The sequence below is a fragment of the Oncorhynchus mykiss genome, chromosome 19, assembly GCF_013265735.2.
Source record: "Oncorhynchus mykiss isolate Arlee chromosome 19, USDA_OmykA_1.1, whole genome shotgun sequence".
Classification (NCBI taxonomy): Eukaryota; Metazoa; Chordata; class Actinopteri; order Salmoniformes; family Salmonidae; genus Oncorhynchus; species Oncorhynchus mykiss.
Genome location: NC_048583.1, coordinates 12,344,737 through 12,368,113, shown reverse-complemented (window position 1 = coordinate 12,368,113; position 23,377 = coordinate 12,344,737). Strand labels below are relative to the sequence as shown.

General features: G+C 45.2%; 2 protein-coding genes and 1 long non-coding RNA gene across 3 annotated transcripts; 1 reads left to right on the top strand and 2 right to left on the bottom strand.

Moving 5' to 3' along the window:
• Positions 1-317: 317 nt before the first annotated feature.
• On the bottom strand, positions 318-802 carry LOC118941456. The gene is made up of 2 exons (XR_005037662.1): positions 743-802; positions 318-708 (listed from the first exon to the last, which is right to left on the bottom strand). It is a non-coding gene; the product is annotated as an uncharacterized LOC118941456 (long non-coding RNA).
• A 1,769-nt stretch (positions 803-2,571) lies between these two features.
• Positions 2,572-4,029, bottom strand: dctpp1 (dCTP pyrophosphatase 1). The gene has a single exon (XM_021573460.2). It carries the CDS (start codon positions 3,896-3,898, stop codon positions 3,350-3,352), a length of 549 nt encoding a protein of 182 aa, XP_021429135.2. The 5' UTR covers positions 3,899-4,029; the 3' UTR covers positions 2,572-3,349.
• Positions 4,030-4,119: 90 nt separating this feature from the next.
• On the top strand, positions 4,120-23,176 carry LOC110497381 (glutamyl-tRNA(Gln) amidotransferase, subunit B). Its single transcript, XM_036954308.1, has 13 exons — positions 4,120-4,344; positions 5,601-5,754; positions 5,941-6,054; positions 10,936-11,134; positions 11,768-11,890; positions 12,619-12,732; positions 15,574-15,658; positions 16,565-16,609; positions 17,774-17,966; positions 18,327-18,460; positions 20,748-20,826; positions 21,430-21,564; positions 22,397-23,176. The coding sequence occupies exons 1-13, from the start codon at positions 4,178-4,180 to the stop codon at positions 22,520-22,522; spliced, it is 1,668 nt and encodes a 555-aa protein (XP_036810203.1). The 5' UTR covers positions 4,120-4,177; the 3' UTR covers positions 22,523-23,176.
• The last annotated feature ends 201 nt before the right edge of the window (positions 23,177-23,377 follow it).

Sequence of the window (23,377 nt, the reverse complement as noted above, 5' to 3'; positions counted from 1 at the left end):
CGTCAAGCAGACGGTATCGGAGCATGAGGTCTGATACCAATCATGCCCAGAGACAGTTGCTATCAACAAACCATCAGGCTGCTGAACACTTGAACCGGACTGACCACCTGCACTGAGTCACAGCACCTTAGCACACATGCATGCACACCTCTTATTTACGATTGCTAAATACTGCACAATTTAAAACACTTGCCCCCCAACCCCCCCCCCCCCCCCCCCCCCCCCCCCAAAACACATGTAAATATTGTTATATACATTTTGCCTTCCTGTATTATGCCTATGCTAGAATGTTCATTCTATTTTACTGAGCCATTTACTTTATGTTTGAATTCTTATATTTTATTATTTCTTATTGTTGTTGGATTGTCGAGAAGGAACCTGCCAGTAATCATTTGGTTGGACAGTGTATACGGTGTGTATCCTGAACATACGACTAATAAAACCTGTTGTGGTTGGGTCTACACTGACTCGACACAGACAGGCCGCATCCCAATCCTCCACCCTTTCCCCAAAGTTTGTAACTGCACACTTCCCGTCATGGATTTAACAATGGTGGAAACTCCCTGCAGCCAACAACTACACCAATCGAATGCTTTTAGATCCATGACAGATGTGTGCAAGTGTAAAGGGGTGGAACATCTGGACACACACACACACTAGCCAAAAAAGTCTTGCCAATATACAGTTGAAGTCAGAAGTTTACATACACTTAGGTTGGAGTCATTAAAACTCGTTTTTCAACCACTCCACAAATTTCTTGTTAACAAACTATAGTTTCGGCAAGTCGGTTAGGACATCTACTTTGTGCATGACACAAGTCATTTTTACAACAATTGTTACAGACAGATTATTTCACTTATAATTCACGGTATTACAATTACTGTGGGTCAGATGTTTACATACACTAAGTTGACTGTGCCTTTAACAAGCTGGGAAAATTCCAGAAAATTACGTCATGGCTTTAGAAGTTTCTGATAGGCTAATTGGCATCATTTGAATCAATTGGAGGTGAACCTGTGGATGTATTTCAAGGCCTACCTTCAAACTCAGTGCCTCTTTGCTTGACATGGGAAAATCAAAAGAAATCAGCAAAGACCCCAGAAAAAAAATGTGTAGACCTCCACAAGTCTGGTTCATCCTTGGGAGCCATTTCCAAACGCCTGAAGGTACCACGTTCATCTGTACAAACAATAGTACGCAAGTATAAACACCATGGGACCACGCAGCCGTTATACCGCTCAGGAAGGAGACACGTTCTGTCTCCTAGAGATGAACGTACTTTGGTGCGAAAAGTGCAAAACAATCCCAGAACAACAGCAGGACCTTGTTAAGATGCTGGAGGAAACAGGTACAAAAGTATCTATATCCCCAGTAAAACGGGTCCTATTTCGACATAACCTGAAAGGACGCTCAGCAAGGAAGAAGCCACTGCTCCAAAACCGCCATAAAAAAGCCAGACTACAGTTTACAACTGCACATGGGGACAAAGATTGTACTTTTTGGAGAAAAGTCCCCTGGTCTGATGAAACAAAACTGTTTGGCCATAATGACCATCATCATGTTTGGAGGGAAAAGGGGGAGGCTTGCAAGCCAAAGCACACCATCCCAACCGTGGAGCACGGGGGTGGCAGCATCATGTTGTGGGCTTTGCTGCAGGTGGGATTGGTGCACTTCACAAAATAGATGGCATGAGGTAGGAAAAGCATGTGGATATATTGAAGCAACATCTCAAGACATCAGTCAGGAAGTTAAAGCTTGGTTGCAAATGGGTCTTCCAAATGGACAATGACCCCAAGAATACACCCAAAGTTGTGGCAAAATGACTTAAGGACAACAAAGTCAAGGTATTGGAGTGGCCATCAAAAAGTCCTGACCTCAAATTTGTGGGCAGAACTGAAAAAGCGTGTGTGAGCAAGGAGGCCTACAAATCTGACTCAGTTATACCAGCTCTGTCAGGAGGAATAAGCCAAAATTCACCCAACTTATTGTGGGAAGCTTGTGGAGGGCTACCTGAAACGTTTGACCAAAGTTAAACAATTTAAAGGCAATGTTACCAAATACTAATTGGGTGTATGTAAACTTCTGACCCACTGGAAATGTGATGAAAGAAATAAAAGCTGAAATAAATCATTATCTCTACTATTATTCTGACATTTCACATTCTTAAAATAAAGTCGTGATCCTAACTGACTGAAGACAGGGAATTTTTAATAGGATTAAATGTCAGGAATTGTGAAAAACTGAGTTTAAGTATATTTGTTAAGGTGTATGTAAACTTCCAACTTCAACTGTACACTGAATAAAAATATAAACGCAACATGCAAAGTGTTGGTCCCATGTTTCATGAGCTGAAATAAAAGATCCCAGAAATGTTCCATACTCACACAAATCTTATTTTTCTCAAATGTTGTGCAGACATTTGTTTACATCCCAGTGAGTGAGCATTTCTTCTTTGCCAAGATAACTAATCTGCCTGATAGGTGTGGCATATCAAGAAGTTGATTAAACAGCATGATCATTACATAGATTTGTGTGTGTATGGAACATTTCTGGGATCTTTTATTTCAGCTCATGAAACATGGGACCAACACTTTACATATTGCGTTTTATATGGCTAGCCTACATATTGGATCGCTAACCATAGGCCTGGGGCCATGAAACACTACTGTTTAACAGACTGCTTCTCAAAATGAACCACTACAAGAGTAACTCACTAATTTCCCTCATCTCCCATAGTAGCGTTGTGTGCTTGTGTTAATTTCCCCATCTCCCATTGTAGCTAATTTCCCAGGGAAGTAAGGCAATAGTGATTAAATCTGATTGATAAATGCATTACAGAGTCAATATACATAAATTACATAGCATCTGCAGGACAGCAAGTATAGTTGAAGGCATTTTTACTTTTGGGCGGACGATTATCAGTTGCACACATGTATTGAATTTAAAGCAACAAAAGAACATAGCTTCCATCGATCGTCGACAACAATATGGATTTAAGAGATTTAAAATGTAGTTACTCATACTATGACAAATAAAACGGACCTCTTACAAGGGCCTGTACATTTGACTTTGGGGAACAGTTAAAACGACAAAGCATCAGAGGGAAATCAAAAGATGAACGCCCATATAGTTAAAGAAAAACACTGGATTTAAAACGCACTTGATAAAACTAAAAGCAGCTAAGGGCAGTTTGACCAACTATTGAGATACAGTAGTGCCCTAAATAAAAAGGTAGAAACATTCTCCATTGCCATTAACTGAAGTTGAAGAGTATTTTTCAGTTATTGTCTACTTTGTAAATGCAGGGGTGTATTCATTACGCCAATTGGGCATGACAGCATGCAATCGCTCAGTCCTTGTATTCAGTGTACTTCTTAGACGAGCCATGCACCTTGCTGGCAGGGTACTTCAGCCTATTTAGGGCCATTTTGCACAGCACTGCTTGGGGTAAATCGATATGACATTTCTCGGCCAGCTCAACTAGGTAGATGAGGACGTCGCTGAGTTCATGAGCCAGGTGCTCGCGCTCGGAGTCGGTCCAACCGGGAAGTCCTTCGGTCACCTCGCCACGCCACTGGAACAGCTCCGATACCTCGCCCACTTCTCCGACCATAGCTAGCAGGAGGTTGCGGGGTTGGTGGAACTGGTTCCAGTCTCGCTCGTCAGTAAATTCCGCTTGCATCCGTCGTATGTCTTCGATGGTAGGTTCGGCAGTGAAAGAGAACGTATCAGTTGGGGTTCTTCTCTTAGTTCCATTTTGCTTGGCAGCGTGGATGTCTGCCTCGCCGTTTTCACAAGCTATTTTTGACTTGCTAGGAGTGCCATTGGTGTGTTTCGCTTCAGATGGGGCCACCGTCTCTCCGTTCAGTCCATGCACTCCATCGCCGTTCATTGCCATTGCCAATTTTACACCAAACTATTGCACGGATCAACACTTACTTCGCTGTAAACAACCAACCTTGACAATAATATGGGGGGAAACTCCCGCCACAAAAATGCTGCTCTTGTAGCCGGAAAATGTAACATAAATCGCCGGAAATTCGAAATATGGGTTGCACTAAATGTGTTGCATTGTGGGGTATTGAGTTTTCTTAAAGGCACATGCCCTCGGATTTTGTGTGAAACTAAGTTTACTATGACTACAACTACCATAATACTCTAAATAGAAAGGCTAAACATGGCAGGCTCCTCTGCAGGAATGACTACACTGCTATGTAATATGAATAAACAAGTTGCAATATTTTATCCAACGATTACTTACCAAAGGCACAGTTGGTGTGTGATAAGGAGAATATGTATGTCTGTCTCCCGATGCCAGAGTCAAGCCCAAACAAAACGGAAAAGGTAGGTCCACGAAGTGAATGCTAACGTTAGCTAGCTCGCACTGATGTGCACTGTTTGTGTATTGTGTGCGCGCCTGTGCTAGTTAGCGAGGACGACAGTCGCACATCATTCATAACCACATTCCCTTCCGTATTTAGACGTTGCAAACATTGCTGTTAGTTAAAAACCTCCATGCGGGTTATTTATAGCTAGTCGTCTGCATGATAGCTTCCTTTATAAATATGTAAATATTGTCCTTCTTACCCCTCTGCCTTCAGAGCATCCTCACAGGTTGTCTTGACAGGGATTCTGAATGACTTTGATTAGGTTTTTCTGATATGCCGCATTCAAAACCACTGGGAACTCATGACGTCAGTGATATTTGGGTCGGAAAGTCGGAGTTCTAGAAAGAACCTAATTGAACCTTTATTTAACCAGGTAGGCTAGTTGAGAACAAGTTCTCAATTACAACTGCGACCTGGCCAAGATAAAGCAAAGCAGTGTGACACAAACAACAACACAGAGTTACACATGGAATAAACAAACATACAGTCAATAATACAAAATAAAAAGTCTATACAATGTGTGCAAATGAGGTAGGACAAGGGAGGTAAGGCAATAAATAGGCCATAGTGGCTAAATAATTACAATTTAGCAATTAAACACTGGAGTGATTGACGTGCAGAAGATGAGTGCAAGTAGAGATACTGGGGTGCAAAGGAGCAAAAATAAATAACAGTATGGGGATGAGGTAGTTGGATGGGCTATTTACAGATGAGCTATGTACAGGTGCAGTGAACTGTGAGCTGCTCTGACAGCTGGTGCTTAAAGCTAGTGAGGGAGATCTGAGTCTCCAGCTTCTGTGATTTTTGCAGTTCGTTCCAGTCATTGGCAGAAGAGAACTGGAAGGACAGGCGGCCGAACGAGGAATTGGCTTTGGGGGCGACCAGTGAAGTAGTTCAGAGTTGGATGACTGTTCATATCGATTTTCCACCAAATCTGAGCTCGTTTTTCCCCAGTTCCCAGTTGTTTTGAACGCACTGAAGTCGGAGATTTCCGATTTCCCTGTTTTGAACGCGACAAAAAGTCCACCAACAGAACTGTCTAAAATGCTGCACTGTAATTAATGACCCACATCTAAACTCCTATAACAGACAACCCTGGCAGTTAGCTGTTCATAAGTCCAGTCTATTAGTCAGTTCAGAAAATGAAATTATGGAGTTGATATGGTGGCCTCCCATTTCTAAGTGTTAATTTCTCTGACTGTGTGCTTCTAGTGCTCCCCAGGAGCTGGTAGGTGTGGTGGGTCTGGAGATCCATGCTCAGATCCACTCCAACACCAAGCTGTTTTCTGGCTCCCAGGTTGGGTTCCAGGCTCCACCTAATTCCCTGGTGTCCTTCTTTGATGCCTCCTTACCTGGAACTCTACCTGTAAGTTATCGTGCATCTGATGATAAACATGCCTCATGTCAATAAAGGCTGTTTGTCTATTAGTTGCGTAATCATACAGTTGTTGTCCATCATAACAATCTGGTCTATGTAACCTAGCTTACAATATGTTGGTGTACATAGTCATTTGACCAAGTAGACCTAAGTTCCTTTCCTCTTTCTCCTCAGGTGCTGAACAGACGATGTGTGGAGGCTGCAGTGATGACAGGTTTGGCCCTTAACTGTACCATCAACAGGAAGTCTCTCTTTGACAGGAAGCACTACTTCTATGCTGACCTTCCTGTAAGTCAACCCGGACCCCATCTATCCTTCAATCACAGGCAATCGTCAATCACATTTATTTCTAAAGCCCTTTTTAGGCTATATCAGCAGTTTTTACAAAGTTATTGAATAAGGTATCCCGGCCTAAATCACAGAGGAGACAACTTACTCCCCCATTAATATAGTGGGGCAAAAAAGTATTTAGTCAGCCACCAATTGTGCAAGTTCTCCCACTTAAAAAGATGAGAGAGGCCTGTAATTATCATCATAGGTACACTTCAACTATGACAGACAAAATGAGAAAAATAAATCCAGAAAATCACATTGTAGGATTTTTTATGAATTTATTTGCAAATGATGGTGGAAAATAAGTATTTGGTCAATAACAAAAGTTTATCTCAATACTTTGTTATATACCCTTTGTTGGCAATGACAGAGGTCAAACGTTTTCGCAAGGTTTTCACACACTGTTGCTAGTATTTTGGCCCATTCCTCCATGCAGATCTCTTCTAGAGCAGTGATGTTTTGGGGCTGTTGCTGGGCAACACGGACTTTCAACTCCCTCCAAATATTTTCTATGGGGTTGAGATCTGGAGACTGGCTAGGCCACTCCAGGACCTTGAAATGCTTCTTACGAAGCCACTCCTTCGTTGCCCGGGCGGTGTGTTTGGGATCATTGTCATGCTGAAAGACCCAGCCACGTTTCCTCTTCAATGCCCTTGCTGATGGAAGGAGGTTTTCACTCAAAATCTCACGATACATGGCCCCGTTCATTCTTTCCTTTACACAGATCAGTCGTCCTGGTCCCTTTTCAGAAAAACAGCCCCAAAGCATGATGTTTCCACTCCCATGCTTCACAGTAGGTATGGTGTTCTTTGGATGCAACTCAGCATTCTTTGTCCTCCAAACACAACGAGTTGAGTTTTTACCAAAAAGTTATATTTTGGTTTCATCTGACCATATGACATTCTCCCAATCTTCTTATGGATCATCCAAGTGCTCTCTAGCAAACTTCAGACGGGCCTGGACATGTACTGGCTTAAGTAGGGCGACACGTCTGGCACTGCAGGATTTCCCTGGCGGCGTAGTGTGTTACTGATGGTAGGCTTTGTTACTTTGGTCCCAACTCTCTGCAGGTCATTCACTAGGTCCCCCCGTGTGGTTCTGGGATTTTTGCTCACCGTTCTTGTGATCATTTTGACCCCATGGGGTGAGATCTTGCGTGGAGCCCCAGATCGAGGGAGATTATCAGTGGTCTTGTATGTCTTCCATTTCCTAATAATTGCTCCCACAGTTGATTTCTTCAAACCAAGCTGCTTACCTATTGCAGATTCAGTCTTCCCAGCCTGGTGCAGGTCTACAATTTTGTTTCTGGTGTCCTTTGACAGCTCTTTGGTCTTGGCCATAGTGGAGTTTGGAGTGTGACTGTTTGAGGTTGTGGACAGGTGTCTTTTATACTGATAACAAGTTCAAACAGGTGCCATTAATACAGGTAACGAGTGGAGGACAGAGGAGCCTCTTAAAGAAGAAGTTACAGGTCTGTGAGAGCCAGAAATCTTGCTTGTTTGTAGGTGACCAAATACTTATTTTCCACCATAATTTGCAAATAAATTCATTAAAAATCCTACAATGTGATTTTCTGGATTTGTTTTACTCATTTTGTCTGTCATAGTTGAAGTGTACCTATGATGAAAATTACAGTCCTCTCTCTTCTTTTTAAGTGTGAGAACTTGCACAATTGGTGGCTGACTAAATGCTTTTTTGCCCCACTGTAAGTAGCTCTCATCGGTCAAAGCATCCATCTCTCCCCAAAGTAAAGTTCCCATTTTACTTCCCTCCTGTCCCTGAGCTAGGCTATCATTTAATAGTGACGAGTCTTGCTAAACCGGCAGAAAAGCTTATTGCCAGCGATATCTAGCCAAATGACAGCTTCTGTTTCCTGCAATCTGTTAGCTGTTAGAAGTTGCGGCCAAGTGATATTCACCCTCACCTTGCTGCCAGGCGCTCCTGGGTAATTTTAGTGCTGTAATGACTGACATTTTATGACCTTGACATCAAGACCTGTCATTGGAAGAGTCGAAGAGATTCAATAGCAATTGCCCAACAAAGCCTCCCAAAAAGTTTCATTTCACTTTGGAAAGACGGGCAGCCCTGGCTTAATGTGACCTATGTCGAAAGAAATTACCCTGACATTACTCTTGACGAGCTGATGATGAGAAATTGTGGACTGAGAAAAGGATGAATTTGAATCATTTAAGTGCCTTAGTGGTATTATACCATAATGGGACTTTCCACTCTCAAGAAAATGACAAGACAGCTAGGAGATTTGTCTGTTACAGTGCAATCCATACCTTTCCTGTATTCGATGAGTGAAGAGTTTAAAAAGCTTCCCTAACTTTGTCCTAAGGTCAAGGTCATGTCTAATGACCAATAGAGTAGCTTGTGAGGGTTATTTTGTGGGGTCAGGGAATGGATTGTGGATCGTCGGGTTGTCAGTGTAGTTGTCTTAATGTTATGGTATGTCAATATCCTGTCAATTAAGAAATGAACTAGATGACACGATGGCCTAAGTCATTCTAGTTCTTTTGAATAGAGGCATATGGTCAACACAAGGCCTGCCAAGCCTAGATTGTTAGAAGATTGAGTTGTCTTTCGAACCCAGCAGTCAGATTCATTGGTAATAATGTTATCGTGAGTCTACAGCTGCATAATCCTTCCACACAGCAGAGGTAGATTATTGATTTCAAGCTCCGACATGTATCCCAGGGGTGGAATCCCAGCAGGAAGCCGAAGGATTATTCCCAAGTCCCACCTCATCTTGTTTCCCCGTTGTAGATTTCCGGTCTGCTTACTGAGTGTTGCATCACCTCCCTCTTTGGGTTATGTTAAAACATGCGCTGTTGAAACGATAGTGCCAGTTAAGATTTAAATGTTCACCGTGCCCACAAGTGGTACCAATGCTTATAAATATGTTTTTTGCTTACCCTGTAGACAACACTTGTGTTTTACCAGGCCTGGGAAATAGACAGGGAAATGGGATGAAAAGGCCTGTATTGCATAATGAATCATGCTAATGCGTTAAATTCAGTTGGGAGGGATGTTCATGCTCTCTTCATGATATGTAGACAGAGAAAATAATAGCCATGATGAGTGAAGCATTAAGCAGCACATTCTCTATTAAATTATTTTACTAGCAGCCTATTGAAGTAGAGAGAACGAGGACATTAAAAAAACATGCATTTATTAAGAACACATATATGGAGTTGTGCATTATTGATGTGTTCCATGATTTAATTTCACACAACGAACGCACTGCTGCTCATTACATGATTTATGATGCGCTTGCCTGACCAGCAGCAGGAATGAATTGAAGTGGCAGGCAGGTGTTCTGTTATAACAGCTAGCCTCTTCTTAATAACATGCACCAGCAGCTTCACACTAAGCTACTAGCGGATATGCATAATTCTACTTTTCTGGAGTGTTTTCTGTGCAGATGTTATCCCTGACGACTATTTAATGACTCAAATGGATCTGTTTGTGGGGATGTGGATGTACAATAGGTAGGGCTAGTTGAATCAAGGGTTGTAGAGGGGAATAGGTTTGGTGCATCAAATCATGAATCTGTTGAAGGCAGCTTAGGTTCAGTGAACTGAATCTGAAAACGACAAATAGGAGTCTATTTGGAGAGAGAGCTCTCAGGTTGGGATTTACTTTCCTGAACCGACTGAGTGCTTTAATACCAGACTGCTCATTAGGTTTTGGGGCTGGGGTGTGACTAGAAGGACCCAGAGGCTTCCAGTAGCAGTTTTATACCACCACTGGTCTGCATCCAACTTCAGCTGCCCTTCATTATACAAAGCACCAACACCTCTTCACTGATTATGCCGGGATTGCAAAATGCTCCACTATTTTGCTGGGTGCTAAGCTAACTAACGTAGCCTGTTTGTGAACAGCAATGCATACAGTATGCTAACTAGGAGGCACTTGCGCTAATGAATAACATTTGCATTGACACTGACAGAGCTCTATGAGAGAATTGATTATTCTAGAAAGGGAGAAATCAGCATCTTTTAATGCTATAATCCTGTATTTATAGTACACCGCTGAGATAAAATGGAATGTCTCCCGTGGGCCATTATGCTTGTGTTTGTTGCCAGTGATTGATTTGTTGATCGGGTACAGTACAACACACAGATGGTTATGGCTAATTCACTTTTTTCTCTCCTTTTTCTTTGCTCATATTTATTCCTTCCCTTTCTTCTTCTTCGTCGGCATGCCAATAAGTATGATGAATGTTTAGTCTTTTCTAGCGACGGTTGCCGTGGCAACGGGACATAGTGCTACCGTGCTCACTTGTGGAATAGCGGCAGGCAGCACAGTGGCTCTTCAGAATAACAGAACAGATAAAATATTCATTCAGTTCGCTTTTGTGACTTTGAACCCCTCTCAACGAAACAACAATAATGTTCCAACCGCATAATAATGAGTTGGAGTAACCAGTTTTAGGGATGTATTATCCCTCCCCTAAGTAACTAACTAACGGCTGAATCTTAGCTCATGTTTAATGCATGGATTGCTATTTTGTTCTTAACACTCTTGACCCCTTGAAATATTTAAAGTTATTTCCAAGTTAATTGTAATGGTAAATCGTTGATTATGCAGGCCAAGTTTATTTCGGTATTATGACTTAATTGTATTATATAGTGGCTGTAATTAAATACCTAAGCCTGGTCCCAGATCTGTTTGCGAGGTAATACCTATAATCGTTGTCATGCCAAATGTCAAGTTTATACAGCATATGAGACTAGGCTATTACATATCTGATAAATGAGACCCATTTAGACAGCTGAAGCAATCACACAAAATTGACCTTTTCCAGTTTCATGTGTTTCCTCCATCCAGGCGGGCTACCAGATCACCCAACAGAGGCTGCCCATCGCGGTGGACGGCACCCTGACCTACAGTCACCTGGGGGGCCGTAAGAGGAACGCGGTGGTCACCAAGAGTGTCAGGATCAAACAGATCCAGTTAGAGCAGGACAGTGGCAAGAGCCTCCACGATGACTACAGGAACCAGACCCTTATAGACCTCAACAGAGCAGGTAGGTGGAGTTTAGCTTCCCATCGGTGTACCTCAACAGAGCAGGTAGATGGAGTTTAGCTTCCCATCGGTGTACCTCAACAGAGCAGGTAGGTGGAGTTTAGCTTCCCATCGGTGTACCTAAACAGAGCAGGTAGATGGAGTTTAGCTTCCCATCGGTGTACCTCAACAGAGCAGGTAGATGGAGTTTAGCTTCCCATCGGTGTACCTCAACAGAGCAGGTAGGTGGAGTTTAGCTTCCCATCGGTGTACCTCAACAGAGCAGGTAGATGGAGTTTAGCTTCCCATCGGTGTACCTCAACAGAGCAGGTAGATGGAGTTTAGCTTCCCATCGGTGTACCTCAACAGAGCAGGTAGGTGGAGTTTAGCTTCCCATCGGTGTACCTCAACAGAGCAGGTAGATGGAGTTTAGCTTCCCATCGGTGTACCTCAACAGAGCAGGTAGATGGAGTTTAGCTTCCCATCGGTGTACCTCAACAGAGCAGGTACCATAGAGTTCAAAAACTCAGACTCCAAGAGGAGTCTACCACAGAGCTCCAACTAGTATATACAGATCTAGATAGAACAGGGACTGGCTAGCCAAATCCTATGTAGGCATATGGGGAGTGTATGTAACATCTCTCTCTCCCTCCAGGTGTGGGTCTGATGGAGCTGGTGATGGAGCCAGACATGAGTTGTGGAGAGGAGGCAGCCGCAGCCGTCAGAGAGATGCAGCTCATACTGCAGGCTCTAGGGACCTGCCAGGGAAACATGGCTGGTAAGAAGGCCTGCATTTTACACACACACACTAACTGACACACCAGGGAACCATGGCTGGTGGGGAGGCCTGCATTGGACACAGGAGCACCGTATTGGGGGGGGGGGGGGGGGGGGGTAGGACGATTGTAAGGGCATGTGACTGACAGGGGCTCTAAAAAAGTATTAGAACATTAGGTAAAATAGGTTAAAAATATTATATTATTAACCTATCATCATAAATATTATATTTTAATTACAATAAAACTAACAGTTTATTTTTCTTTGGCAACAAGTAAACATCCAGAGAGCCTCTATATTGACAGCTGTCTCATACCTTCTCTCTTCCTATAGAGGGACAGCTGTCTCATACCTTCTCTCTTGCTATAGAGTGCCAGCTGTCTCATACCTTCTCTCTTCCTATAGAGTGCCAGCTGTCTCATACCTTCTCTCTTCCTATAGAGTGCCAGCTGTCTCATACCTTCTCTCTTCCTATAGAGGGACAGCTGTCTCATACCTTCTCTCTTCCTATAGAGTGCCAGCTGTCTCATACCTTCTCTCTTCCTATAGAGTGCCAGCTGTCTCATACCTTCTCTCTTCCTATAGAGTGCCAGCTGTCTCATACCTTCTCTCTTCATATAGAGTGCCAGCTGTCTCATACCTTCTCTCTTCCTATAGAGTGCCAGCTGTCTCATACCTTCTCTCTTCCTATAGAGTGCCAGCTGTCTCATACCTTCTCTCTTCCTATAGAGGGCCAGCTGAGAGTGGATGCCAACGTGTCCGTCCACAGACCTGGGGATCCTTGGGGCATCAGGACTGAGGTCAAGAACATCAACAGTGCCCGCAACCTGGCCAGGGCCATAGGTGAGTGCTGCAGAGGGCTTTTCACAATACTGAGCCAAACCGGAGGCGAAGCGAGAAGCTCCACTCGCGTTAATCTGTCCACGCGAGAATGCGGCGATAAGTACACCAAATAGGGATTGTTTTTGTATGGAGGTCTATGAGAGAGTGTTGGATCTGGTAAGAAAACAAATGTGATAGCTAATTTTCTAAGTGAGGCTTATTTGACCTAATAGAAGTTGCACAATGTTTAGGTTGTTACGAATGTACTGATATACACTACATGGCCAAAAGCATGTGGACACCTGCTCGTCGAACATCTCATTCCAAAATCATGGGCATTAATATGGAGTTGGTCCCCCCTTTTGCTGCTATAAAAGCATCCACTCTTCTGGGAAGGCTTTCCACTAGATGTTGGAACATTGCTGCGGGGACTTGCTTCCATTCAGCCATAACAGCATTTGTGAGGTCGGGCACTGATGTTGGGCGATTAGGCCTGGCTCACAGTCGGCGTTCCAATTCATACCAAAGGTATTCGATGAGGTTGAGGTCAGGGCTCTGTGCAGGCCATTCACGTTCTTCCACACCGATCTTGACAAACTATTTCTGTATGGACCTCGCTTTGTGCACGGGGGCATTGTCATGCTGAAACAGGAAAGGGCCTTCCCCAAACTGTTGCCACAAAGTGGAAGCACAGAATCGTCTAGAACTAGAAGCGTTAAGATTTCCCTTCACTGGAACCGAGGGGCCTAGCCCGAACCATGAAAAAGAGCCCCAGACCATTATTCCTCTTCCAAGAAACTTGACAGTTGGCACTATGCATTGGGGCAGGTTGCGTTCTCCTGGCATCCGCCAAACCCAGGTTCGTCTGTCCAGAGAATGCGTTGCCACTTTTTTACACCACTCCAGCCGATGCTTAGCATTACGCATGGTGATCTTAGGCTTGTGTGTTTCCATGTCCGTGCGGCTGCTCAGCCTGGAAACCCATTTCATGAAGTTCCTGACGAACAGTTATTGTGCTGATGTTGCTTCCAGAGGCAGATTGGAACTTGGTAGTGAGTGTTGCAACCGAGGACAGACGATTTATACGCGCTACAGCACTCGCCGGTTCCATTCTGTGAGCTTGTGTGGCCTACCACTTTGCGGCTGAGCCGTTGTTGCTCCTAGACATTTCCACTTCACAATAACAGCACTTACAGTTGACCGGGGCAAGTCTCGCAGGGCAGAATATTGACAAACTGACTTGTTGGAAAGATGGCATCCTATGACAGTGCCACGTTGAAAGTCACTGAGCTCTTCAGTAAGGTTATTCTACTGCTAATGCTTGCTTGACTTTGTGCTCAATTTTATACACCTGTCAGCAACTGGTGTCCACTAATTTGAAGGGGTTTTCCACATATATATATAAAAGTAAGTGGATGCACGTGGCATCTCAGCAACTTTGAGAAAATTATTTTATATTGGAGTTTATTGAGTATTTTTCACACGTGAATCTGCCTGCCTTTCCGCCTTTGCGACAACAACTCCCATTGTTAGGGCAGAGACAAGACCATCTCGTCATTACATAGACTATATTATAGAGAGTCTCTGGCCAAACTGAACCGAGCCAAACCAAGCTGTACTGAGCTGGCCTGGTTAAAGCCTTCACCATAGTTGCTGGAACCGTGCTGAAAAGGACCATGTGAATAAGACAATATCTGAGCCAGAACAGTTTGGTTCAGGTTGGCACAATAGTGTGTGAAGGGTATATCCTCATTGTCATTGGTGGGGGTTAGTGGAGGTACTGAAGTGAAGCGGTCACGACCCAGTGGGTCTGGAATAGGCTAGTTGGATGAACACTCAGGGAAATATAGACACACACACACACACACACACACAGAAAAAGAGTGAACAGCACGGAATCCTTTTTATGGGCTGTCATCTTTCTGAAACAGTCGTCTGACGGAGGGCTGTGTAATTATGCGTGCACTGCAAGTCTAACTGGGAGTCAAAGATTAGAGACACCGTGAGGCACAAACATACACACACACAGAAATGAGGCTCACACACACACACACAACCGGCCTTATCTGAGTTCCTCTGAGTAAATGTTCACTCAGACAAGTCAGTGAAGTAACTGCCAAAACTTCCTCTTGTCTCAACTTCATATGTCTTTCCATGATTTGTTCTTTCTGAGGTGTTTTATCCCTGAAGGCAGTCGTCACTCTCTCTGCCCACAGGAATCAGAGAAACAGGCTTTCTGTTGACAGGAACTGAAGATGGAAAGGCTTCTGAAGAGACGTTTAGTGTAGAGGGATCGTTAACATTGACTAGAAAGCACGAGGCCTTTCCTACCCACACAAACTCAGGAAGATATAGAATACAACTTTATTGACCATTTGTTTCAGTGAACAACTGAGCACACAGTTTGCAAGCCTAACTTAGGCTAAATTGGCTTTCTACAGAACAATAGATTTCCCATCAACACTAATTCCACTTCTACAGAGTTTCCCATCTTTCTTTTCTCTTCTCTCCAACATACTGGAGACGGTGGAGAGTCATAGGGGCCATTGAAATTCTTCACCAGGAGCAGCAGGCCATTAACAGTTTGTGTGATACGAAGTGACTTGGCCGCTTTCATTATTTATCCCAAGAGTAGACTTCCATTTTAACTTAGTGCAGAGAAGTGATAAAGAGTTTTTAAAAGTCAAAACTCCAGACAGTCGTTTGTCACAGAGAACTAATGTAGCAGCAGTTAGGAGACTTCAGGCAGGGCCATGTGTCTTGGCAGATGTTGGGAGGATCTAACACCGTGCCAGTTGGCTGGATGCTTGCTTCTGATCAGGCCGCGTGTGTGTGTGTGTGTGTGTGTATTTTCATCAACAGACTATGAGATCCAGAGACAGATGTTTGTCCTGGAGAGCGGCGGCACAGTGCAGAATGAGACACGGTCGTTTGATGGCAAGACTGGGTAAGAGGCTTTTAGAACCAACCCTCGAACCAAGTCAAGCCGACAAGTCCCATTACGTCACAGTGAGAGTGTTTCTGATAACATGTCAAAAATGGCTATTGACTAAGAATATGATGTTTCACGGGATACGGTACAATGTACACAGGATGCGTCTCTTCAGAGTTGTAATAATTATTTGGGTCAGATATTAAACACTGTATTCCCATCTCCTGTGTTGATATTTGATCTCAATACATTCTCTCTTCTGGGGTTGATTTGAAAACGTTTTAGTAACTACGGATGATGAATGAGGCCACTTGGGAGTCAGTCAGTGTCTGGTGTTGTGGACCAGTGTGCTAGCGATGGTTGTCAAGCCCATGAAATGAGATGCTCTTCACACAGCTGGGGCCTGCCTCTAATGCGCAAGTTAGCGTTTTTCATCATGAATCTTGTACTGGAGGCAGCTCTGCAGAGCAGTTAATAGCTGGCACAGCCACAAAGTCATCAAATCTGATTTTAAACCTAACCTTAACCACACTGCTAATATCCTGATGCCTAACACTAACCTTAAATGAAGAACACAAAGCCCATTGTGACTTTGCAGCTGGCCTATCTAAGGGGAAATCGCTCAGTTCTGCCTCCAGGACAAGACTCATGACAATAAACGTCAACCTGCCTATAACACCATCGTGTGTGTGTGTGTGTGCGCTGGGCCTGATGAAGTGCGTTTGACAGCAAAGGCCCACAGCTCTGTCATGGTCCAGAAATAGACAGAATGACTGGGGGCCCCTCACCTCACACCTGTGGCCCTCGCCCATAGTTACAGCCTCTTCAACATGAACAATCTGCCGTAGTAACTGTTGTAACGAGCGAAACACTAGCGTTATACAGTACCTCAAAGCCATAACGTGTCCCTCTGTTTTACAGTCACACCATTCCAATGAGAGACAAGGAGGGCCTTCAGGACTACAGGTGAGTACAACTCATATTCACTTCAGTATGTTCTAGCAGCACAGCCTCCAGCATGGTGTGTGGTATGATACGATCACCGCTGTAGGGCCTGCATGGAGAGAAGAGGGGGAGCGAGACAGGATGGAGAGGAGAGAGGTCATCATGTCAAGGGGCCCAGTAGATGAACATACCGATAAACATGCGCCACCCCGTGGCCCTAACACATCAGTTAGCAAGAATTGTGACGAAGAGTAAGCGTGCGACGCAGTCACACAAGTGTATGTGTGTGTGTGTTTTGTGTGTAGAGACAGCCCTCTGTCTGACCGTGTGACACTGTGTCGTCTAAGAGGCCTGCAGAGATAGCCAGCACTCCTCTTATCTTTCTCTACTGCTGATAACAGCTCCCTCTCGATCTTCTCTTATCTCACTCCTCCCTCTCTTTCTCCTCTCTCTCTCCTCTGTTGTCTTTAACCGTGCTCGCTCTGGGTGCTCCCTCTGTCACACATGCACTCCCACCTCTCTTCTCTCTCCCACCTCTCCTCTCTTCTCTCTCCCCTCGCTTTCTCCTCTCTCCCACCTCTCCTCTCTTCTCTCTCCCCTTGCTCTCTCCTCTCTCCCACCTCTCCTCTCTTCTTTCTCCCCTCATTCTCACCTCTCTCTCTCACCTCTCCTCTCTCCCACCTCTCCTCTCTCTTCTCTCTCCCACCTCTCCTCTCTCCCACCTTTTCTCTCCCCTATCTCTCACCTCTCCTCTCTCTTCTCTCCCACCTTTTCTCTCCCCTCTCTCTCACCTCTCCTCTCTCACCTCTCCTCTTGCTTCTCTCTCCCACCTCTCCTCTCTCCCACATTTTCTCTCCCCTATCTCTCACCTCTCCTCTCTTCTCTCCCACCTCTATCTCCCACCTTTTCTCTCTCCCCTCTCTCCTCTCCCTTCTCTCCTCTCTTCTCTCTCCCACCTTTTCTCTCTCCTCTCTCCCACCTCTCCTCTCTCTTCTCTCTCCCACCTTTTCTCTCTCCCCTCACTCTCTCACCTCTCCTCTCCTCTCCTCTCTCTTCTCTCTCCCCTCGCTCTCTCTCACCTCTCCTATCTCCCACCTCTTCTCTCTCCCACCTATTCTCTCCCTCGCTCTCTTTTCTTCTCTCTCCATCTTTCTCACCCCCCCCCCCCCCCCCCCCCCCCCCCAGGTTCATGCCGGAGCCCAACCTGCCTCCTCTGATGGTGTACGAGGCGTGCTCTACAGCCCCCCCTGGTGTTGCCCCCAGCCAGGTGGTGGTTCTGGAGGAGGTGAGGGAGAGGCTGCCGGAGCTGCCCAGCGTCAGGAGGCAGAGGCTGGTGGAGACCTACGGCATCCTCCCCGAACACAGCTTCACCCTGGTGGTGAGTGACTACCACAGTATGTAGGTGTATCTGTTAACGTCCAACTGAGCAAGTTAATTATAATTGATGGTAGGTAGGTTTCTCCCTCCATCTCTCTGGCTTTCATCTTCTGTCTTCCTGTCTGTCTCTCTCCCTCCCACTTTCTGGCACTCGTTTCTGCTCCCCCTCTCTCCCCCCCTTCCTTTGTTTCTCCATTGTACTCTCTCCCTCACTGTCTCTCAATTTAATAACTACCCAAAATAACCTATTCTTGCACAGCCAGTTACCCTGTCTGCACTTCTGCCTCTGTCCTGCAAAGCGCAGTAAAATTGTTGTATATACAGTATTATTGAGTGTGTTTCATTGGGCCTCCTGTTGTAGAATGAGGACGGGCTGATGGACTACTTTGAGGCCGTCATCAGGGAGACCAAGGCTGGGCCGAGAAAGGTGATTGGCTGGGTGATGAACGAGCTGCAGGGCCTCCTCCATCAACAGAACCTGAGTGTCAGCCAGAGGTGAGACACTCAGTCGTCCTCTTCCTCTTCCTCTGTGTCCTACTCTAGCCTCAGTCATTCTCTTTCTCCTCTCCACCTCATCCCTATCATTCTTCCTCTACATCCTTCATCTTGTTTCACCCTCTTCTCCCTCCCCTCCTCCCGAACTCCTATCATGTGTCCCTCCTCCCCTTCCTCCTCTGTTCTCCTCTTTTCAGTCTTGCGTTGACTTCAAACCTCATGTTGAAGATCCTATCTCAGGATCCAACATCTTGGCTAGACGGAGGCCTGAAATAATTTCCATACTGGAATCGTCATTTCTGTGCTTTTTCCCTGCGATGTTTCCTATCTATCTTCATGTTGATACCTTCCGTTATTACTGTGGCAGACAGTGAATGTGAATAGAGAATATATCTGGGTAATAAGCTGAGTGTTTTGAGTGTTTAAATAGGGCTGTTTTTATCCTACACTCCAGACTGCTCGAAGACTGATCAAACAGAGTAGAGTAGGATGTGTCTTGCTTCATGTCTTTGTCTGAGAACTCGTGGATGTTTGTGTGCCTTTTGTCGTTTTGAAAAAAGCGAGAGTGGATGTTGACTCTGTGTGGATTCACGTGTTTGTTGTTTGTTTAGCCATATTTCCGTTCATAACTCAGTCAGTGTGTATGTGACTGTGTGTCTCTGGCTCAGTGTGTGTCTGACTCGGGGATTCGTGACAGCACTGATGATCATGTGCCCTGTAGGTGGCAATGGGCTGTCACAGAGAGAGACGGGGCCAAATAGCCTCTCATTATAAGCACAGTGACTCCGGGGTAGATAGACACCATCACACTGTCACACAGGAGAGGATAGACTGGGTCTAATGACATCTCCTGTGCCTTCTCTCTCTTCCTTCTCTCTCTCTCTTCCTTCTCTCTCTCTCTCTTCCTTCTCTCTCTCTCTCTCTCTCTCTCTCTTCCTTCTCTCTCTCATATCTGTCTCTCTCTCTCTTCCTTCTCTCTCATATCTGTCTCTCTCTCTCTCTTCCTTCTCTCATATCTATCTCTCTCTTCCTTCTGTCTCTCTGTCTCCCTTCTCTCTCATCTGTCTCTCTCGCTCTTCCTTCTCTCTCTCGCTCTTCCTTCTCTCTCTCTCTCTCTCTCTCTCATCTCTCTCTCTCATCTGTCTCTCTCTCTCTCTCATCTGTCTCTCTCTCTCTCTCATATCGGTCTCTCTCTCTCTCTTCCGTCTCTCATATGTCTCTCTCTTCCTTCTCTCTCATATCTGTCTCTCTCTTCCTTATCTCTCTCATATCGGTCTCTCTCTCTCTCTTCCGTCTCTCTCTCATATCTGTCTCTCTCTTCCTTCTCTCTCATATCTGTCTCTCTCTCATATCTGTCTCTCTCTCTTCATTCTCTCTCTCTCTCTCTCTTCCTTCTCTTTCTCATATTTCTCTCTCTCATGTCTCTCTCTCTCTTCCTTCTCTCTCTTCCTTCTCTCTCATATCTCTCTCTCTTCCTTCTCTCTCTCTTTTCTCTCGCTCTCATATCTCTCTCTCTCTTCCTTCTGTCTCTCTCTTCTCTCTCTCATGTCTCTCTCTCCCTTCTCTCTCTCTCTCATATGTCTCTCTCATGTCTCTCTCTCTCCCTTCTCTCTCTCATATGTCTCTCTCATGTCTCTCTCTTCCTTCTCTCTCTCTCTCATCTGTCTCTCTCTCTTCCTTCTCATATCTGTCTCTCTCTTCTCTCTCATATGTCTCTCTCTTCCTTCTCTCTCTCATGTCTCTCTCTCTTCCTTCTCTCATATCTATCTCTCTCTTCCTTCTGTCTCTCTCGCTCTTCCTTCTCTCTCTCATATATCTGTCTCTCTCGCTCTTCCTTCTCTCTCTCTCATCTGTCTCTCTCTCATCTCTCTCATATCGGTCTCTCTCTCTCTCTTCCTTCTCTCTCATATCTGTCTCTCTCTCATATCTGTCTCTCTCTCTTCCTCTCTCTCTCTTCCTTCTCTCTCTTCATTCTCTCACTCATATCTCTCTCTCTCTCATGTCTCTCTCTCTCTTCCTTCTCTCTCTCTTCCTTCTCTCTCTCATATGCCTCTCTCTCATCTGTCTCTCTCTCTCTTCCTTCTCTCTCTGTCTCTCTCTTCCTTCTCATATCTGTCTCTCTCTCTCTCTTCTCTCTCATATGTCTCTCTCTTCCCTCTCTCATATGTCTCTCTCTTCCTTCTCTCTCTCATATATGTCTCTCTCTCTTCCTTCTCTCTCTCATATCTGTCTCGCTCTCTCACATATGTGTCTCTCTCATGTCTCTCTCTCTTGCTCCCCCTCTCAGTCCGATCTCTCCTCAAGCTCTAGCCCAGATACTGAATCTCCAGGAGAATGGACAAATCTCTTCTTCTATCGCCAAGCAGGTGAGAGATAACAAAATGGCATAACATCCAAAACATTTAATGCAAAGTCCATGTGTTACTACACTGAGTGTACAAAATATTAACACTTTCCATGACACAGACTGACCAGGTGAAAGCTTTGATCCCTTATTGATGTCACTTGTTAAATCCACTTCAATCAGTGTAGATGAAGGGGAGGAGACGGGTTAAAGATGTTTAAGCCTTCAGAGGGTGAAAGGGCAAGACAATAGATTTAAGTGCCTTTGAACGGGGTATGGTAGTAGGTGACAGGCGCACTGGTTTGAGTGTGTCAAGAAGTGCAAAGCTGCTGGGTTTTTCACACTCAACCATTTCCCATGTGTATCAAGAATGGTCCACCACCCAAAAGACATCCAGCCAACTTGGCACAACTGTGGGAAGCATTGGAGTCAACATGGGCCAGCATCCCTATGGAACGCTTTCAACACCTTGTAGTGTCCATGCCCTGATGAATTGTAGCTGTTCTGAGGGCAAAAGGGGGTGCAACTCAATATTAGGAAGGTGTCCTTAATGCTTTGTACCCTCAGTGTATATTATATAATTTTCAATTGGGGTTTAACCTGAGTGTTTCATTGCTCCATACAGGTGTTCCAGGAGCTGTGGAAGACCCCAGGTAAAACGGCCCAGCAGATCGTCAAGGAGCAGGACCTGGGGATGGTCAACGACAGCACAGAGATCCACAGGATTTGCCAGAAGGTGGTGGACTCACACCCAGACCAGGTGAGGCCTCCCTGGAAAAGAGCTGCCACAATGAGGGCAGGTAGTTTGCACCTGGTGATGTGTTGGGCAGACCACACCACCCTCTGAAGAGCCCTGCGGTTAGGGGCGGTGCAGTTGCCGTACCAGGTGGCGATTCAGCCCGACAGGATGCTCTCAATGGTGCATCTGTAAAAGTTTGTGAGGGTCTTAGGGGCCAAGCCACATTTCTTTAGCCTCCTGAGGTTGAAGAGGCGCTGTTGCACCTTCTTCGCCACTGTCTGTGTGGGTGGACCATTTCAGATTATCAGTGATGTGTACGCCGAGGTATTTGAAGCTTTTCACCTTCTCCACTAAGTTCGTGTCTCCAGAAGTCCATGATCAGCTCCTTCATTTTGTTGCCATTAGGAGAGAGAGAGAGAGAGGTTATTTTTCTGGCACCACTCTTCCAGGGCCCTCACCTCCGGCTGTCTCGTCATTGTTGGTAATCAAGCCTTCTACTGTTGTGTCGTCTGCAAACTTGATGATTGAGTTGGAGGTGTGCGTGGCCACACAGTCATGGGTGAACAGGGAGTACAGGAGGGGGCTGAGCACGCACCCTTGTGGGGCCCCTGTGTTGAGGATCAGCGAAGTGGAGGTGTTTCCTACCTTCACCACCTGGGGGCGGCCCGTCAGGAAGTCCAGGACCCAGTTGCACAGGGCGGGGTTCAGACCCAGGTCCCTGAGCTTAATGATGAGCTTGGAGTGTACAGGCTCATCGACTTTTTGCTAGTAGCCAGTCTTGATAGAATTCTGTTGATGATCAATAAATTAAATGCAAACATAAGTATTTGTGCTGCTACTGTTCCCCCTACAGGTCCAAGCCATCCGCAGTGGGAACAAGAAGGTTCTGAACAAGCTCATGGGTCTGGTCCAGAAGGAGACTAAAGGCAGGGCTGACCCAGTCCTGGTACGGGCCATCCTGGAGCAGAAGACATCCTGAGGACTAACTAACACTGTCTTTGGCCACCTTGACTGCCTCAACTTTTATATGCTTGGTGGAATATCAAACTGGTCATAGAGGCAGCAAGCATGACATCATCATAGTTATGTCCTCTGGTCAAGAGGATTATTGTTGCTAAATCAACTGTCTCTCATGTTGTGTTCTGGCACCGTACCCGCCTTTAAGTTGTTGCAGTTGTATTATTACTTTGTGTACATAAATATATTCTAATTCTCTTTGGAGTGTGCACACTTATCCCCTCCCAAACACACACTTCATCTAAAACTATCAAGCGAATGGCATACACATCCTCCATGATAATCACACTTTAAGCAGAGCCATTCTGGAATCCCTTAGCAGTTTGGAACACTGAACCCACCAATGGCAGAACATAGCTAATAAAAGGTATGGCCCATTACCAGGCAGTTTGGGAGTCGTCCCAGAAGTCATCTTTCTGCTTTTATCACTGTCCTCTGGCAGCACTGAAATGAATCAGGAGAGCAACAGAGGACTGAAGTACTATATGCAATGTATCTCCTGATACTCCCTCTAAAATGGATCGGATTAGGAATGATTTAGAGGTCAGTGTTCAGTCAAAGGAGAGGAAGTAGTCATGAGTAGTGAGCACCCCCTTGTGGCTGTCAAGTGAAGGAGATACATACTGTAACCTGCAATACTGAGACATATTGGCCTTTAGCTCTCTAGAGTTAGGCATCTCTTTTACATTCAGATGGCTTGAATATTGGGTTTTGTCAAATCACGCAGTAATTCAATACTAGTTGGCTGTGTGCATGCGACTTCAGTTTGGTAACGTAGGTAGTTGCCTCCCATTCATCCCCTTTGTTTCTATTGAAT

Bases quoted from the DNA above. Each gene is read 5' to 3' on its own strand.
- dctpp1 (XM_021573460.2), bottom strand. From the start codon at position 3,898: ATGGCAATGAACGGCGATGGAGTGCATGGACTGAACGGAGAGACGGTG.
- LOC110497381 (XM_036954308.1), top strand. From the start codon at position 4,178: ATGGCAGGCTCCTCTGCAGGAATGACTACACTGCTATGTAATATGAAT. The intron at 12,733-15,573 runs GTGAGTGCTGCA...TTTCATCAACAG, and splicing joins CAACCTGGCCAGGGCCATAG to ACTATGAGATCCAGAGACAG. The intron at 20,827-21,429 runs GTGAGAGATAAC...TGCTCCATACAG, and splicing joins CTTCTTCTATCGCCAAGCAG to GTGTTCCAGGAGCTGTGGAA.